The sequence below is a fragment of the Apteryx mantelli genome, chromosome 1 (assembly GCF_036417845.1).
Source record: "Apteryx mantelli isolate bAptMan1 chromosome 1, bAptMan1.hap1, whole genome shotgun sequence".
Lineage (NCBI taxonomy): Eukaryota > Metazoa > Chordata > Aves > Apterygiformes > Apterygidae > Apteryx > Apteryx mantelli.
Genome location: NC_089978.1, coordinates 144,816,673 through 144,836,112, shown reverse-complemented (window position 1 = coordinate 144,836,112; position 19,440 = coordinate 144,816,673). Strand labels below are relative to the sequence as shown.

Here is a 19,440-nt window from a genome sequence, read left to right as displayed (position 1 = left end):
TTTCTGCCCCTAAATAAGGACAGAATCACTTTTTTTTCTTTTTTTCGGTGGAACTTAAATTCCAAAAGATGAGTTTTGAGAGGGCTGAAGTAGTTTGTCAGGGATTTTGTTTTAAGAAATTAAACTTTCTGACCAGTTTTGGCTGCAGAATAAGAACCTATTTTTTCCTCCAGGTACTTTCATTAGACTATTTTCTTCATCACTCAGAACAGAGAAGGAAAGGACAGTATGGCTTCAGCAGGTTTTGTCAGGGGAAAGGATCCCAAAACAGTTCTCCTGGCACAATGAGGGACAGCACATTGTAATCATGGGGAGGGCAGTGTGTGAAAGAGTGGAGGCAAGGAAGGGAAAATTTCAAACTAGCTTCACTGTGGAGTAAAGAGTAACATGGGGTTATTCCACACCATTAGGAAAGCTTTGACATTTGTCAGCTTAAAGCAGATGTAATACTGGAAAATACAAACAAACACGCAGACATCCGAAGAGGAATATCTCCTCCAAGCACAGCTGTTGTATGTGAGGACAACCAGTTTGTGGTGCTGCTGACTGAGGGCTGGGAAGTGATCAGTAGGCCTGCTAGTCTCTGCTGTTGGTGCAGCGGGTCAGTTGTCTGATACATCTCCAAGACGGGGGACAGCACCATACCCACAGAGAGCCTCCTTACATATTCCCAGGGCAATTTTATAGCTACAGCTTAGCAGGATATGGAATTCTGCTCCCCGCTCCTGAACATAGTTGGCAAGGGTTGGTTTAATAACACTGCTGCCCTTATGAAGCGAGGTTGTGGAAAGACTGAGGATTTCACTTCTCTGCTGCATGTTTTTTTGAGCTCCTAAGTGACCTGGCTACAACAGATACACTGCAGGATTGCACTGAGTGCATTTCATCTTTCACAGGCAACTGAGTGTTTGGGAGAGTCATAGCACAGAGCCACCCTCCCTTCATGGAGCTGGTAAATTGTGTCAGTGCTGTCCCCTCTATTGATTTAGGAAGACTTTCCAAGACCATGAGGAGGCTGCGTGGTTTGCATTTTCCAGAAAGGTTTGTAGAATTGCTGCTGCTGAGAGTAATGTGAGGTGAGAGCAATGGCTTCACCTCTGCAGACTCTCCACCAACAACATGCCCAACAGAGCTGGGCATACAACAGCCGTACAACGCTTTTCACTAGTGAATAGTGGAACATAGTCCTGGAGCTCAGTCCTGGGACTGGGAGGTACAGTTTTCACAGCGGCAGGCTTCAAGAAGAGATGTGTGCTTGCTATACTGGGGGAATCCTCACAGGGCTACTGATGCAAAGAGTGGCAGTTTCCTCTCCCCAGCAAGAACAGCATCAAGCATGAACAAACACGCCTGCAGTTTTACATGCAGACAGATTAGACAGAACTGGCTGAAAATAAGATGCACTCAGCTGGTCAAGAAGGCACTTCGCAGTATAAGACAGACTGCAGGAAAACTCAGAACAGAAAGCTAAACACAAACAAAAATGGAAAATTTGGGGTGGAAACAGGAAGTTCAGGACAAGGCTAAATGAAATATCTGATTTGATATTGAATTGTTCTGCAATTTCTTCTGCAAAAAAATCCTGGAAATCAAAGTGATCTCCAAATTTCATCATTTTTGATGAAATCACATTTTTCTAAACAAAAACTTTTATTGACTATGTTCCTGCTCACTCCAATAACTCCCTTTGTTAGCTGAAAGACACATGTCAGCAAATCCCTTGTTAGCTCAATTCCTTCCTTTGAATGGGCATGAGCCATGGTCTGTTACTTCTCTCTGCCATCTCCTCAACTTGACCTGCTCTCTTTCTCCTCACTGCTGGACTTGACACTTCAAGGTTTACTAAACTTGCAGCAAATCACTCAGCAGCCACAGCTCCAGGAAGGCGAAACAGCAAAGTATTTGGCCCTGATCACAAGCCCTCCTTTCCTCACATATTCTCCACATTTGTGCTGCTGATTCTGTGTAAAAATCTTGCTGTTCTAGACCTGGCTAGCACTCCCTGAACTACAACTTTTAACACACATTCTTTATTTTTTCCCTTCCCCAACTGAAATAGCTCACACTGGGAAAAGACATTTGAGCATATTTTCTTTGGTGGAGGAGGTGTTTGATTCCCAACTGCCGCTCCCGTTAGGCCAGACTGTATTAGCCACTTAATTTAATGTACAAGAGCTCCACTTAGGCCTTATTAATCATAAGACTGGCAGCCAAGAAAGGTTCATGATGCAGATTCCCAGCTTCAGGGTCTGGATTTTTTACAAATACTCTCAGAGGGTCCAGTGGTTGTTAATAGCATCCCACCTATGACAATGTCCTCTTGTCTGTTTCCTTTCTCCTTTCTCAGCTCTTCTGAAGTTGGTTAGTAACATCAGGGCTAAGTAACATAATCACAGTTCTTCCTTACCTGAATACTAAGCTACAATCACATCGCTTAAAATACTTTACATTTCTTTAGTTCTATTTTTGTATAGTATAGCCCTACAGAGCTGTGATTCAGCGGGAACCCTGTTCATATAAATCAGATCAGACCTACAAATGCTGTAGTGTGTATCCTAGAGAATTAATCAGAATGTAAAGTTCATTAGCATATGTCAGAGGCATCAAAAGATCTGCATGACACATAAAACATTAAGAAATAATTTCCGCAATATTTTTTCATCTCTCCTTATTCAGCTGTTTTCTAAACTTAAAATACAATTTAAACCAGTATGGCTTTTGGGTTCGTGAATGTTTGCCTTTGTGGTTGTGGGTTTTATTTATGAGGTGCCATTTGAGACAAAAGTCATCCCAGGCTCATACTTTACTAGTTCAGTAAATTTTCCATACTTTAATGATCAAGCTGCATACTTTGTTACTTTTTAATATACTTCAGTGATCAAATTGTATAGTGAAATGATAAGTTTTCCTAATGTGCCTGAATGAGTTGCATACCTCATTAATTTAGTTACATACTTTATAGGCCAAAATTGTAGCATGTTTGGATGAAGTGAATAATTTAACAACCAGCCTTCTCTCTGAACCTGCACAGGACCCCAGGGATATGTGTGAACCCAGGGTGGGATGAAATTGCAAAGGCGTGGGGAATTTTGGTTTGAACTCAAATAGAAAACATGAGATTTGAGAGCATCTGGAAGCTAAACCAGCACTGTGAACCTGGTTCATAATTGTTTTGTCTTTTAAAAAATGTTCCCATGCGGATTAATTTGGGATTTACGTGAAGGATTTATCCCCTCTACCCATGACACAGCACAAAAAAGTGTTCAAGGAGAATGTGTTATACCAAAAGAAGTAGTATAAGCTCCACTCCTTTCATGGACCGAGTACCTCCTGAAAGATGTGGAGGTGCCTTATTTTCTGCTAAGTTGAGGTGGAAAGTACTCAGGGTCTTGAAGGACTGTTAAAGAGATTTCGAGTTAAAACATATACTTTTGCAGAGTCTGATCCTGGGAGTGCACAGTTTGTTCAAGTTGTTATGAAAGCTTAGCACCTACTTGGAAAATGAAGAGACATTACAGCAAAATCTTTCCTAACAGAAATAGTTACCTATTCTGAAGTTAATATGTAAGCCTGCTAATGGGTCAATATTACAGCACACAAATACATTCTTAGAATAATTATACAGATATTTTATATTCCATACAATTGGTCTTTGTGTTGGTATGACTTAGCTGAAATTTACTGGAATTATATCAGCATAAAAGCAGGATAAAGGGGAAATGCAGCATTTTCTAACCGATACAAAGCATTCCAGTGTTTTACACTTGAGAACCATGTAATCAATTATATCTGTTAAGATTGCATTTTAATTTTAATAAGCTGAAAATATAAATATTTAAAAATGCCCAACTATTTTTTAAGTAACTGTAATTAAATGTAGTCCTGCCACTAAGGACAAAGTAACAGTTGCACTACTATAAATATTAATGCTAAATTTACAGAGAATAAAATACATTTAAGCAACCTTATAAAATTTTGAACGAAACTACACTTATAATAAACACTCTGGTAAATCTATGCCTATTGGTAACTGACACACACGTATAAAGTCTATAACACATTCCAAAAGTTATAGCACATTACAAACACTTCGAAGCGGTTTATGGGTCCTCCTTCATTTGAAAACTGTGGTCCCTCTCTTTCCTTTCATGAATCACTGAAGCCCTGCAGTTATTTCAAGCTGAACAGACTTTTTGACTTGGATTATTAACAGAGTGAGATAAAGACCTCACTGGTTTTTCAGTTTCTACTTTATGACACAAGATTTAATTACCATATAGTTCTATACGGATTTGTTTTGCACAACATTCTGTTATTGCCATGGTAATAAAGTGGTAGGCTTTTTATATGGTTTTCCATTGGGTGATGATTATTATATTTCTCATTTTATTTGTGCTTCAAGCATATATTTTGAAAGTGAAACATAGTTACTTCTTAGAACATAAGATACAGGCTACTACTTAGTTTTTTTAGAACTGCTATGTAAAGTGCTAGAATGCGGCTTCCACAAGCTCAACCAAATTCAGAAATGAACTGCAAGGTAATGTCTTTTGTATTCCTTTACACTCAGACCCACTTACACCCACTTGCCGCTGGGTAAGGCAGCCTAAGATGGGAGAAACTAGAGGAAAGGGAAGGACTGTGAAATTAAAATAGGGGAGAGACTGCTTTTACTTGCACCTTTCGATACTATTAACTATTAAGTGAATTTTGGTCTCTATACTTTAATCTGAGTTGTTGCGAGATGCATATTCAGAGCAGCAGAAGATTCTGTCTATGACTGCAGTCAACATTTTCTCCATACTTAGGTCCCCTGTACTTATGTCTCTATACTAACACCTCTTCCTGCTACATGTACACTGCTATTACTGTTTGGCACCAAGAACCTGGTGGGCTTCCCACTCCATCCACCTCCTCTTCATACAACACCTAACAGGTTGGGGAACAAAATTCATTGGGCATATTTGGGTACCCCATGTCCTACATCGTCCATTTGGGGCAATTTGGCTGCATGTGTGGTCATGCTTTTCAGCTTGCCACATGTACAGACCTATATCTATATAAGTGCAAGGCTTAACTCAGAGAACAGTTTATAAGGAGGTCAGAACTTTATGGAGTTCAGAGAGATCAACAGAAAGATACATGAATTTACATGCTTAGTTAGACAGTCACTTTTAACACATTAGGTCTTACCTTTAAAAGAAATATTTTATAGCTTGGTAGCTATTCTTACCTCTGAGTGGAGGTTGATGTTTTTCAGGAAAATCTTCCAGTTTACTGTCAAATCCTCAAAAAGTTTAAGGCTCTTGAGAAGGTGCCTGAATTGTTTGTCTGATAATTTAAAGCAGAAATGGTCAAGTACCTGCTGAAATTCCAGTGCTTTAATTACCCCAGTATCTTCTTTATCAAACAGAGAAAATGCCTGAGAAGCAAAAATTCATATTACTTAAGCAAAGCTAAAATTTCCAAATAGATTTCTTTTTTAGTATCCATTTAGCAGTTTACATGGAAATGCTTGAGACCCGTGTGCCTTTTACATGCAGGTATGTTATACATGAAGAAACAAAAAACATTTACTGGAACCCTATTTGGTTAAAAATTTGCCATTGTTTTAAAAACTAAATGCAATTTTTTAAAATAAGACAAAAATAGCCTGTATTTTTGTGCCAAGCATATATATAAATATGCAATTAAACAACAACCTGCAGTATGAGCAGAAGGGCTCATATCAAGTATCCAAACATTCCAGAATACGCAATGGTTAAGACAAGAGAGGAAACAAACAAAAATATGTGAGGGCTGCCTTAAATAATTTTTATTTAAAATATTTTTAATTAAACTTACCTGAGCAAATTCATTTGCCTTTTCTTACCAAAAGAAGAATAACTCTCACCGGCTGGGCAAGTTTATTTTCCTCTGTCTACTCTATAAAGGACTTGATAGTCCTTCATTCTCATTAGATTAGCTTTGGCTCATTCTGAAAGCTTGCTTGCTCTGGTCTTCTTCCCCTTGCACAAAGCACCCTGCCTACCCTTCGAGGGAGTTTTCCAAAAGGTTCCCAGGGGGAACAGATTGGGTTTATCACAGTCACAGCTCAGTTCAGAAGCAGTTTAGGAGGAGCTCAGTAGTTCATGCAAGAGAGTAATTCAGCAGAGTGAAAGAAGTACTGAGGTCTAGGAAAGCTGTGGTTCATATCCTCTCTCAATCCATCTGGTTGCTACCAATTTACTGTGTCCTCTTGCTTTATTCTGCCACTTATTTATAATATTGCATATATAAATCATTGATTCCATAAATGTAAATGAATATTGCACCATTCAAAACTTCAGGTTAAAGTCCTATTAGTCTTCCAGCAGTATAGCATACAGGTATAATACAACATTTTTTATGTTTTAGCATTATAACCGTTATAAATAATGGATTTAAAGATGTATATTTTTACGTACATGAACCATGCTGAGTGGCAAAATAAATACTACAATATCCTAACAATATTGGAAAGGAATCCTTGGAATATTAAATAGGATCCTGTAACTTCTTAGTAAGATATTTTGATCTTTGCTTATATATTGAAGATCTTATGGAAAAAACAAATCACTGAGTATACAGTATGCACTGTATTGAAGTATGGTGAAAATGAGTGGGAAATGATTACACTGACAGAGAGGACCCATCTGAACTCTTTAACTATTTGTTATAAAACTTCAAAGGTTTGTAGAAATGTTGTGGATGGAATGTTATGGTTTTTTGAACCTAGCTGGACTCTAGGAACTGTCCTTCAGTCCTGCCTCTTTCTAACAAAACATTTTATTAAAAGCTTATGCTACTTAGTGTCCCTCATCACATATGCAGCAACAACTATTATTCAAAAAATGTCTCAGAAGCAAAGGCAGAACTTTAAATACACCTCATATAAAGGAAGTGAGAAAAGTTCTGCTTTTCCACAACATGGTGGACAAACTGTGGCTCTCCATGGAGAAACTGCGTTAGTCTCTAAAGTTATTTTAACTACCTACTGGCATTCTAAAAGACCAGATGGATGCTTTGTTCATGCCAGAGGTCATGTTCAAATCACACACTCAGCAGACAAAACTGTGACCTTTCCCATTCCCAAGGCACCCAGGGATGAGAAGACAGATATTGTCCTCCAGGAAGCCTCATGTTCCCCATTAAAATTTAACAAACACTAACCCATGCTATTGAATTTATCTATTTCTTATTTTAATAATGCAGAGCACAGTAAGGATTTTTTGCTTTACTGTGAAAAATGTAAAGCGACTATATGAATATTCCAGTATCCTGTTTAATAATCAAACTATCTGGCCAAAAATGGCAAGATGATCCCAATAAGTTTATAAACATCACAGGAGTCTCCAAACAGTGTGAAAAAAGGTTTCTTTAAAGAAACAGCATCTCCTGTGGTAATACATTCTTTTTTCTCACCATTGACACCATTAGTGACATCTTTGCTGGAAGCCTGTGTTATTTTTACCTGCATGATAGAGTCCATAGATTGAGATTTCAGAAATGCAGTCATGGATGGAAGGAAGGGTCTATGCCTGTTCCGTTCCCAGCCACTCTACTTTTCCCCTCCCTTGTGCTGACAGCAGCTCTCAATGTGCCCGTGCACAACTAATCAGGCTTTTGTCAGGCTGAAGCTCCCTGACCCGGATCACTGGGCAGGAACACAACAGTACTAGTATTGGCACAAGGCAGGTGGGAGGAACACATTGCTGGGGAATGGGAGGTAGCGAGACCATTTATGCAGGCAGAAGCCTGCCTCTGATGCCATGGGCTTAAACTGGGTCTCCCACTGCAGGTGCAGCTGACATGGCCCTACAGTTCTTTGTGACAGGGATGCTTCCTTTAAGATATTTTTGCTTGAAAACAATCTTACTGTGGCATCAAGAACTATTTACTCCCAGAGGCTGCTGCATTTCTGCAGACTCAGACGTAACAGTCTACAACTACTTAATATACAGCATTTTTCATTCAGGGTTTTCAAAATTCTAGAGAAAAGTGGTTATCTTTATTGTCCTCATTTTACAAATGGGAAAAGCAGGGAACATGCTGCTTGACAGTAAAGCACCTTATCTCTTTGTGTCAGAATGAGAAGCAGACAAGAGCATAAATGTAGATAGTTGCAGCGGCCCAGCTGACAGGTGCTAACTTCTGCAGCCACTGTAATGTGCTCACATCTGATCGTATGTCTGTATCCTCAGTAGCTACATGATCCTTTCATCTTACACTGATAAACCATAATGCCTGACTGCAGTAGCACATCATATCTGTGTGTAATAAATCTTAATTTAAGAAACTCAAAAGATCTATTTGGAAGAGATGTATATTTACATTCCTAGCACACAATTTAGAGACAACTGGAGGAGAAAAGGGAATTGTGAAAGAGAGGAAAGTTCTAATAATTTGCTATTTTCTTTTTTCTTCCCAATCCTTATCGTTGTCACCACACCTCTAGGCTTGATTTGATACCCTTTTTTTTGTGGAATTACCAGAATACAATCAACTAAAACATCTGCAGTAGTCAGAAGAAGCCATTTCTACACAGGCCAAGGTTTTTGGTAGCACGCAGCTAGCAGCAGAAAAGTTTCTAAGCCTTTAGGCTGGTCCCAGCCAGGCAGAAAAAAAAGATTAAGTAAAATGTGATGACCACATGAAACTTACCTTGTACAACAAATCATAAGATGATGTAACCATTTCTTTTATCTTAATTAGAGTCTTTTCTAAGCTGAGAGCTGCAAAGCTTGCAGGTGGTGCAGCCTGCTTTTGTCTCTGTTGGTATTTAGATGCTCTGCCATCATCAATTGCTCTCAGGAAATCAAAATAAGAGAGCTTGCTGTCATGAATGCTGATTCCTAAGCTAAAAGAAAAACACAGAAAGAGATATCAATGATTTTAAATAATTATCTCACTGTTGTCTGTACTGATTAATTATGATGATGCATTATTTGTACTTCAGCAGCACTTCAGGATATGCCTGTGCTGTCAGTGTTTAAGTCCTATTAGCGCCAGCCCAAGCTCTTTCTCAAGTCTCAGACATCACTCCTATTGATTAATGCAACCACACTCTCAGACACAGATTTAGGCCAATCTCCAGATGCCCAAGAGGAGAGTCTGGGCTCACGCAGTGCTTTAGCCTGGGCCAAAGTGCACAATGTTCTAGTCCATCAGCATTCATTTGATGTTTTTTAAGCACAGCACAGTGTTTTGAGCCCAACTTACTGCTGAGCTTACCATCATCAGTGTGGACAAAGAACATGTAGGCTCTCAGCCCTGTCCTAGGATCTTCTCTTCCTGTCACAGTGTAAATACAGTCTAACAGACTCTGCTGAGGAGCAGATCTTCATTATACGAAGCACTGGTACTTGCCTTCTCTTTCTACTTTATAAAAGTACCTTTGACCTGCAGATCGCAAAGGAGCTCTGAAGTGCTGCTCAAGCCTGCCAGTATGTCATGATTATCACAATTTCTAGAGAAAGAAGCAGTACCACAACTAGTCTGGTAAACTGTTGCTCAACACAAGCTAGTACATCCACTACAGCTCTGTGGTACACTGCATGGGTCTACCAGCTCTCCTCTCTACTCACTCAGTTTCTCTACCCATGGTGGGAAACCAAATTGGTTTCCATACAAAGTTCCTCCTTGTGTTTGTGATGGAAGGACATAACTTCCTTCTGAACCTGTATTTCACTCTGCATGGTTTGGCAGGCAACTAGAAAATTATTTTACAGGTTCTTGGCCCTGGTGTCAGTGGAAGCAGTTCAAAGCTTTTAACCTAAAGTGTGGGCAATAAAATGCCAAGTGACGGGCAGCACTCAGCCTCACTGTGTCTCAGGCAGCAGCCCTCCCTCCTTTGGTATATATGCTGAGCTGCAGAGAAGGGCTGGTATGTTTGGCCCAGCAGCTGCTGTCTCTGGCTTGCAAAGCACTCTGGTAAGGAGGTCTGTTCTGACCATTTGTGAACAGATTGTACCTAAGAGCCCAGCCCAAAAACTCTCCAGACTGCTCTCACAAGTTCTGAATTTCTGTCTGTCAGCTGAAGCATCTGCTGGATCACTGACACTGGGGAGTTTCACGTTCTGTCACACCAGAAATTCAGAGGGTTATATATCTGACTAGAGATAGCTCCAGGTAACAACAGTGAATATATTTTTGCATCAAATATCAGCATGGCGAAAGATGAGCTCTTGCATATGATTTTGGTATTTTTTGTAGAGGACTTTGTGACAAAACTAAATTAATTTTTATTCAAGAATGCTTTACCACAAAAAGACTGGAATTAAGACAAGTTTTACATACGCAGAAAAAATGCAAAAATAAAGGTTATTTAGCATCAAAGATTAAGTTGGGATGAACAGCATTAACCATAACATGAAAAACTACTTTCTTCCAATGTCTTGTGGCATGTTACCATTCAATGAAATGACACCTGGTACATTTACAACAAATAAAAGGAAGGCTTCAAATCTGTTTAATGAGCCTGTAGAACTCATTACCACACAGGAGTACAATAGCAGGGGCATGTTCTACACTCACTTACCCAGTAAGTATCCAGTGTAGTCAGTTTATGGAATTTCCTACCATTGAAAGACAATCAGAGAGCCTCCAGGCTAGATTACACTTAGTTTTTTTGATATAGATTTACCAACTGCAGAAGGATTTTTAATAGACTTCATTAATTTTATAGGCAGTTATCAGAACTGTAGATTCTTTACATACATGTAATAGGTAAAAAATTCCTATGCTGCAGAGGAAAGGCTTAACTTTTTCATGCTTGCCCTAAGCTTTCTAATGAGACTTACGGTCAAGGCAAGTCCTAGAGAGTCAAGCCTTGACAGCAAAGTTGGCCCCACTACATAATAAATTTCTTGTGTAAGACTGAATTACTGTAATATACTTTTATCATCTCTTTCACTGGGGACCAATGCCTCAGCTACCAATCACTGGACTATCCAGTTACAAAAATGTCTAATTAATGGCGAGAGCCAGTAAAACAAAGAGGATGCTTTATAAAACAGGCTGCAAAAGAAATTAACTATAGACCCAATATCTGCTACTAAGAAAAAAATATTCAAGAGCCCTGATTTTGCATCTTGCAGCTGCACAGCACTCCCACATACTACCCATGTCAAGCTGGCTCCAATATTGGAGACAGTGTGTGGAAAAGGAAATAATCAACACCATTTCAGCAGAGAAATAAATTGCCAAGTGGGCATTAAAATTTTAGTAATAAAACTAAATGCATATGCTAATCTACTCTGTATTATTTAGAAAAGACTATTTTGGATCAAGAAAGGAATAATCTGCACAAAATTACAATGAATAGAGGTGTTTATCATCAAGAGGTCTTTGAGAAAGAAACAAGCAGCAGATTCTTATTAGGGTTTCAATTCATAAAAAGTTGATCACCCAATTAAAGGTGAACTATGAAAAGACTTTGTTAATTTTATTTCAGAGAAAGAGTCTGGTCTGGCAAGCTCTAGACCATAAAGCCCAGTGCTGCCAAGAATATGATCTTTGTGGGGGTGGGAGAACCCCAACTACCTAACGTTGGAGCAGGTCCTTTGTGTTCTTCAGCCTCTACATAAGAGAATTTTCTTCTTGCTCATATTAACACACAACATCAAATGCACAGCTTTGCATGGCAGCAGCATTTGAAAATTATTACTATTTTATAACCTGATATAATTATGTTTCTATCTGGAACAGGATCTCTTTCACAGTTGCTCTATTAAATTGAAATAAATAAAGAAAACAAACTAGCAAACAAATATACATATACAGAACATACTGGTTTTATCTAAGAAGCCATTTCACTCTCACTACCTGCAGAGCCAATAGACCAGAAAGATTTTTCACTCATATGCAGTTTTAAGCATGTGGGTACCTTCATTACTTTTAACAGAGCTTCTTACATGTTTAATGCTGAGTACAAGCTTACAGCCTTTGGTAGATGTGACCAAAGAGACACTTAGGAGATAATCATACAAACCCATTTAGAAGACCACTGAACTGATCATAGTCGAGGAGATAGCTGAATTCTTGCAGTATCTTGTGCAGGTCACATACTGTTATGTAGCCACCTCTATTTTTATCCATTTTTTGAAAGACCTTGTTGAAATCTTGGAAGTAATCCCTAAATTTATCCCTGAAAGAGAGCAGGGTTTTTTTTTAGCTCCCTTGTTAAATAAGATAAAAAGGTAAAAAGGATAAAAACAAATATACAAAATAGAGGTGGAAGGGCAGAGAAAGATCTTGAGCTAATTTGTATATGGTAATTTCATATAGTTTATCCAAAGACTGATAAAAAAAAATCATTGCAATGCCAAATTGTTTACAAGAAAACTTCACGTTTTTTCTTCTCCCCCTCCCACCTCCCCCCGCTATTTAATTTGCACACAGAATTGTATAGGTAAAACTTCCCATTGTAAACAAATGACTCTTGGATGATTAACTGATTACCCTGCCCATTCAGAACTGCAGATACAAAATATAGTTCTCTATCTTTTAAAGTCTGTCCTGATCAGAGATACAAAACGTACAGCTGTTACAATGATAAGGGTTTGGCAAAATACTGTCTACAATTTGAAGCTCCTGAAACTTTGATATAGTAAAAGGAACTATTTAAGAAAAGCAATTAGACCTGAGCAAAACTGAAGTAGTGCAGGGCCTGATCCACGCCTGAGGGAAGATGTGCAGTGCTCCTGCTGACTTATGTGGGCTTTGTAACAGCACCTTAAAACTTCTCTGAGGTACTTACCATTTCCTGTACACTACCAAATTCAGGCCTCAAAACATTGGCTCTTCTTTCCACTTATTTTGTCACTTACATCTCAATGACATCAGGAACCGTTTGAGGAAACTTTGGAAACCCAAGCAATATCCCTCCCAGCCTCTTTACTCTTGAGTCAATACAAGCCTCTCCACATTTTGGCTCAAGAGGATCAGGCAGGCACAGACGTCTCTCATTACTGCACATTCTCAACTCACTGCCAAAGTCACTGAAGATTAATGCAAGATCAAAATAGCTGTGAATTACGTCTTGATGGAGATTATCAAGCATAAATAAATTATCTACATATATTTATCACTTACAAGATGACACCCTTATGGAAGAAATAACAAGTTTTGATTTGGGTTAACAACTACAGCTGCACTCCATTTGCTTTGGGACTGCTCTTTCTGACAGCCCTAGACTACAGTGTGTGGAGTGTAAGTACTTTAGAGAATCAGGATTTGTACTATAAAAGGCTTATTACAGAGATAATGCAGTTCAAGATCGTAACCCACATAATCAAGCATGATTCATTGCCTCAATCTCTTGCCAAGCTTGCCTGTGGATCTGACTAAGAGCTTAGGCCAGTTCACTCTGCTCCCTGTTAAGCCACTGTCAGTGGACCAGTATCCAATTCTTATATTTGCTCCTTTGTATGAATACTGCGTAGTCAGTTCTTATAAGACCAGTAAAGGACATGCTAAACTTCATAGGCTTTTTAGCAATGCTCAGTGAGTCCCCTCAGAGCTCTACAACCTCTCATGGATCTCCTCAGAGGCATCTGGTCTCAGCTCTAGTTACTAGTGCTGTCTTTCCACTCACAGCATTGCAGAATCCTCAGTTTTCCATTTCTTTTCAAGAGGCTATATGTTCAGTATTTTCCTTACAAGAGCAATACATTTTCCTTGTCAATTGTTTCTCCTAAGAATCGTCCTTCTGGAGTTTGTACTTCACATGAACACAGAGTAATTTCCCCACAACTCTCAGAGCCCAGGAAACACCATTGTTTATAAGAACAGCATCACCTACCTTACAAGATTTGCATTATAATATGACTTTTGTGGGTTGTTAGCAATTTATTATATGATTCAGACCCATTGTATCTTCCACTGTCATTTGGATGAAAATGGGAATACTGGGACTGTCTGCTCCATAAAGTTTCAGCTGGCAATAAACCATTTTTCAAAGATGTGTTCTCAAGTTCAGAAAAAGCACAGCCTACCTGAACTGTCTTTTAACAGTTTCAACTCAGCTCACCATTGAACTGAGGATATCTGGATTGTATGGAACATGTTGCAATCATCTCTTACAAATCATTTCAAGTCCTAGCTGCTGAACAGTGGACCATTGCTAGACAAAATTTCTGGGATGCCATACCCAAACAAATAAAGAGTTAGTGTATGCTGTGACATGTTCTGACATCAAATTCTATCAAAATACAATTTCAGGTTAATGCCTAAGTTGGATACCTACAACAGGTTCAGATGTATCCACATATGCTCTTTTCTTTCACATTTTTGAATAGCCTTATGAGTCCCCCGTACTTTGTGAAGCATGTCAGGTTGTAATACACTGACACCACTATGTTGTTACCTCTGAAGTGTATGCCACTAAACATAGAAAACTCTAACCTGAATTGGTGATATGGGCTTGGTATGCAATGCTCTGTCTACCGAACAGGTAGTAATCTTCAGGATTTTCTGCATTGTGTCACCTTCTGTATAGCCTCTGCAAACCCAGCCCACTTTCTTTTGAAAACAAACAATTCTTTTTTTAAATTAAATTTCCATGTATTATGTCATTTCTGTGTTGTTTTCAAGAATAGACTCATTAAATGCTCTAGAAAGTATGTGTTCAATCAATAATTATTTCTCCAGCTTAAACTTTACTGTCACACTGAATGGTTTTAGCTGAAAAAAAAAAACACCAAAAAGTCACAGCATTTTTATATTCTGGAAGCTAATCTTTCTTTCGCCATGGCTACAAAGTGGTTTGTGTCAGCTCTGACCATAATAGATCAATAAACAAATATGTAACATTTCTTGCAATCATATAGCAGATTCAGAGCCCCGCTCTCCCAGTTTGTGCCCAGAATCACAGTGTTCACAAGTGCCTTAGAACCACAGCCCACAGATTTCCATTGTTTATTTTTTTAATAATATTGCCTGTAAGCCATCTTTTGACAACTTTGTCTGTCTTCTAGTGTCAAGATACATAAGGTCAGGAGTTGTCTTTATTAATGCCTTAAATTTAGGAACTCTTTTCCCAGATTGCCAGTCCTGTATGTGCATTTCATGCAGCGACTCAAAAGCTGCTTGCGCAGATTGCCAGGCTTGATACGAACTTCCCTGTAACTTTCACTATGCTAACAGGCCTCTGGACACCTTATCTTTGTGGACAGCGTATTTTTAATGGCCCTTTTGTGTCTTGTTTTCAGTTCATCTTTTATGTTATTTCTCTGTCCTTACATTTGTATTTCTGTCTAATCCTACTTCTCAGACCCTCCCGGGTGCTTTTCTCAGGTTGCCTACTGGACATCTTCAGTATCTATTTTAGCAGCCACAGTTGCTTCAAGTGAATGGCCTTTCTTATGCTTCCGTGTAAAATCTCAAGAATGAATTCTTAGCCAAAAGAAAGTCTGTGAAAGCAGTATTTCCTGTATATTGGACGAAAAGTGCATAGTGTTGAACTCCTCTCATGCAAGGAATTCTGCTCAGATCCAGTACAAGAATATAAATTTGTACAAAAGTTTATATGTATTTGTACAAACATATGCAGTCCTTTTCCTGGAAATATCCTCTATAGGAAAGTGTCTGTCCTGACACATATGTTTAGCCTCACTGGTTGTACGGACAATCTCGGTGACTTGTCTTTTTTTCTTACTGTTGCTAAGTGGCTCTTCCATTTTTAAACTTCTCCCCACTATTCTTATGTGATCTAGCTCCTTTATAAGCTTCTATGTCACAACCAGAGGAGCATTTGTAGTAGCACAGAGTGTTGGGAGAATACGGTTTTATATTCTGTGTCTACTTTATCTCTGACATTACAGACTTCTGGGGACTGATCTCCTGTGTTTACGGTTCCTTCACCAGATTCACTGCTTTAATCAAGCCGAGGAATAGGCATATTTTTAGACCCAATATTAGCTCTTTGTGCCCATAAACTGAAACTTAAACTACCGTTTTTATCCTTTCTTTTCAATTTAAGTTCATATAATCCTTCAGTAGGAATTTGATTCTCAGTACACACCCTCAGTTTCAATAATCTTTCTTTATATGCATAGATTCCTGATTTGAATTTTTTACAGTGTTTTTCGACGTAACATTGGCTGAGCACCAGTTTTGAATTTAGAGGTGTTTATCCTTAGTCTGCAGCTCTCTGTTGCAGCTTTTGAAGAGAATCCCTGTGTGGTGTTACAATGCACTTTCGGTTTGCGCACCATCATACAGATTTGGGGTTTGCATTAGGTATTCTGTTTTGTTTCTGCTTTTCCAGTTGCAAGGTCTTGCAAAATAACTGCATTTTGTTATAGCTGCTGCAGTATCTCCAAACTCCTAGACATAATTTAAATCTGTGAATTTTCCCATATCTAATTTTTGCAACTTCTTGCAGATAGCTCTGAAGAATCTCTTCAAAGCTGCTTTCCATTTTCCTTTTCCAATAGTCAGCATGTCCCATTCCCCTTCTGATACCTTCATACTGTCCCTTATGACTGGCCTAGCTTGCCTAAACAGATTTTCCCAGCTCTAGATCCTAGCTTCCTGGCATCTTTTCTGTAGCTTTGATCTCCGATTCCAATCACTATCTGATCCCTTACAACAGAATCTCTCAACATGCCATACTACTTGACTGATTCATTATTTTAAGATCAACCAAAAATTCTTCAAAGAATTCCTCCTTTTGCTTTCTCATATAAAACCTGTATCTTTCAAGAATTTAACTTTCCTTGGGAGTGCAATGTTCCTTCAACCTGCTTTCTATAGCTGCATAGTTTGCCCTCTCACCCTGGCTTGGTTTTATACCATTAAAAACATTGATAGCTCCTATGCCTGTAATATTCCAGAAAATAGCTGTGAGCTTCCTTCTGATGAATCTATACTGCATAGCAGTTTCAAAGCATCATGTGAATCTTTTCAAGGAGCCTGCAATATTGCCAGTGTGTTTCAGAGTTTCTAAAAGCCCCTAAAGAGCTATCGCCTTTTCTCTCACTTTCAAATCTCTTTCTTCTAGTTAATTCCTTCCTCTTTTTCACATAATGCTCCTGTTGCCATGTGGTATTTGGATCTCACTCAAAGCAAGACTTGTATTGGAAAGAATACAGAAGAATGCTGCAGAGAATGCATATCAGAGCAGGGCCAATGGTTCAGGCTGGCTTCACTGTCTTGAATCTCCATGTATCTAACTACTGACTAACCAACTCAGATTGCCTCATCCTTCTGCTAGATAGGAGACCATACAGATCCAATATCTGCTGATCATATGTCTGGGATTCAACTTTTATTATGTTCAGAGGCCTACAGATTTCCCAGCAGAGGTGAAATCTAAAACTGACTGACAGAAAGTTTGATTTTTTTGAATTATTATAATACGTCACAGCTTAAGAACCAGGGCTTTACAAAGAGAGTGCAAGGGGGAACAGTGGAAGAGGCTGGGTGCTGGGCCTCAGTACACCAACACACCAAGACAGTCACACCTAGGAAGCAGGGTGCAACAGTCTAAAAGTCAAAAACAACTGACTACCCTAAGGGCACTTTGTAAATTCACTGAGAGATAAACCTCCTCCAGTCTCAGAAGACTACATAGCACTGCTCCTCTCACATTGTAAAGGTGTGCTTTAAAGGATATGGTCCATGTTGTATCCTCACTGCAGAAAAATTCTGGAATCCTTTACGGTTGTATGTTACTTCAGCGCTATTCTGTTAAATGATAGCTCTTCATTGCTATTATTTTCCACTTAAACCTTGCCAATTGAGAGGATGAGGTAAAGTCAAAACAGTTTTTGAGATTCATATTTTTAGAAACTCGAAGCATGCAATATTTTTTGGACTGAGTAAAGGTTTCCAAGCAGTAGTTATTCCACTTGCAGCAGTAAATATGTGCATGGAGTACACGAGGTTTTAAACCATAGATCAAACTACATTGCCAAAATATATTTTCTTGCAAATGTTTTGTATTTCTCTTGAAGAGCTGGAGAGCCACTGTTCAATGCCTGTTTCTAATTTGGGTTATTTGTTCCTGTGAGTTACAACAAAAAAAGAAAAAAAAAGGCTCAGCAGTATGTTTTGAATTTTAAGACGTCCAGAGCCTTTGTCTGCTTCACAGTGTGTAATCACAAAGCACCAAAACTGCTCCAAAGCTGTTAGGGTGAGGTTCACGGCCCTTGCAGAAAGCCAGGAGAAAGGACACAGGCTGGATACAGCCACTGTGTAAATGGTAAAGGGAGAGCTTGAGCATGATCACACAAGGTGGGGTGGGTGCTGCTCCCAGTGGTACTAAAGTGGGTCCTAGAAATCCACTCCTCGGGGAACTGCCTCCTCCCAGGCAGAATTTGACAGGTGAAAGCAATCAATTTCCCAACTCAGTGAGAATGAAGTGGGGGCTGAGAGCCAGGTAGATGATCAGGATTGTGTTTTGTAGCCACTACATCAGCTCTCCTGCCCAAGAACAGATCTCCTTACACTGACTTTTTACGGTAGAAGGCCATGGTGCCCATTTCTGCTCCCCGTGTCTCATGCTGTCTTTTCTCCTTCTGTAGTGGAAGACTGACAGTCCACTGGATCACGGCCTTCACAGTCACCGTGCAGCTGGATTTCATTCTTCAAACAATGATTCTGGCTGAAGAGTCATTTACAGCTTTCCAAGGCCCTATGTGAAATTTGAGGAGTTCAGAGGCCTGGATTCAACTCCTCTTGCACTTCTAGCTTTCCAGGAGAGAAAGCCACACAGGACCTGCTACCACAGGACCACTCCCACTGGCCAGGAAGTGGGTAAGAAAGTGTGGGAAACAAGAAGGGAACATTCAGTGGAATTGAAAGGTGGGAGTAATCGATAACAAGACATAATTTTGCAGACCACAAGCAATAAAGCTGTGGGACTCATTCCCAGAAGAAGGCACTGACTCCAAAAATTTTAAAAGATTAAGAACAAAACTGGATATATATATCAGGAAAAGCCAGAATAGTAACAATTAATGATAACATCCTTTGCGAAAAGGATATGAAAATCTTGTCTGTAGGCAGAAACTAAACTTTGTCATAGCCCAGAATGAGACAGCCCTAGTTTAGGGGGCAGAATTTTCTATGTTCATCTCTTAGAAGGCTGTTCCACCTCAACCAGAAACATCTGGCTTTGCTTACTACCAGATAACTAAATTAGATGGTCTCTGATCCAGTCTGCCAATTTCTGTTTTCCTCCGAATGATGATTAAGCAATCACTGCATGTATGTATTTGTATATGCATGTGTATATAGCTGTTGTCATGGAAGGTTTTCAAAACCAAACAGTTCTAAATGATTTTTTTTTTTTTTACCTCGTGTGTCTTCCTCACTGATTAAATTACTCTCCACTGCCTTAGGATGAGTATCCGCATAATTTCTGCATAATTTCTGCTTGCAGTACAGCCTTCTCCCTACTTGCAGTATTACATA

The 19,440-nt window shown here is 39.1% G+C and overlaps 1 protein-coding gene across 1 annotated transcript in view; it reads right to left on the bottom strand.

The window, feature by feature from the left end:
* EFCAB6 (EF-hand calcium binding domain 6) overlaps positions 1-19,440 on the bottom strand; it is an 85,685-nt gene that overhangs the window by 18,076 nt on the left and 48,169 nt on the right. Inside the window, exons 17-20 of the mRNA XM_067294703.1 lie at positions 12,849-13,019; positions 12,011-12,166; positions 8,683-8,878; positions 5,234-5,422 (exon numbers count right to left, since the gene is read on the bottom strand). Coding sequence (XP_067150804.1) covers positions 5,234-5,422; positions 8,683-8,878; positions 12,011-12,166; positions 12,849-13,019 — 712 coding nt within the window. The remainder of the gene's footprint in view (positions 1-5,233; positions 5,423-8,682; positions 8,879-12,010; positions 12,167-12,848; positions 13,020-19,440) is intronic.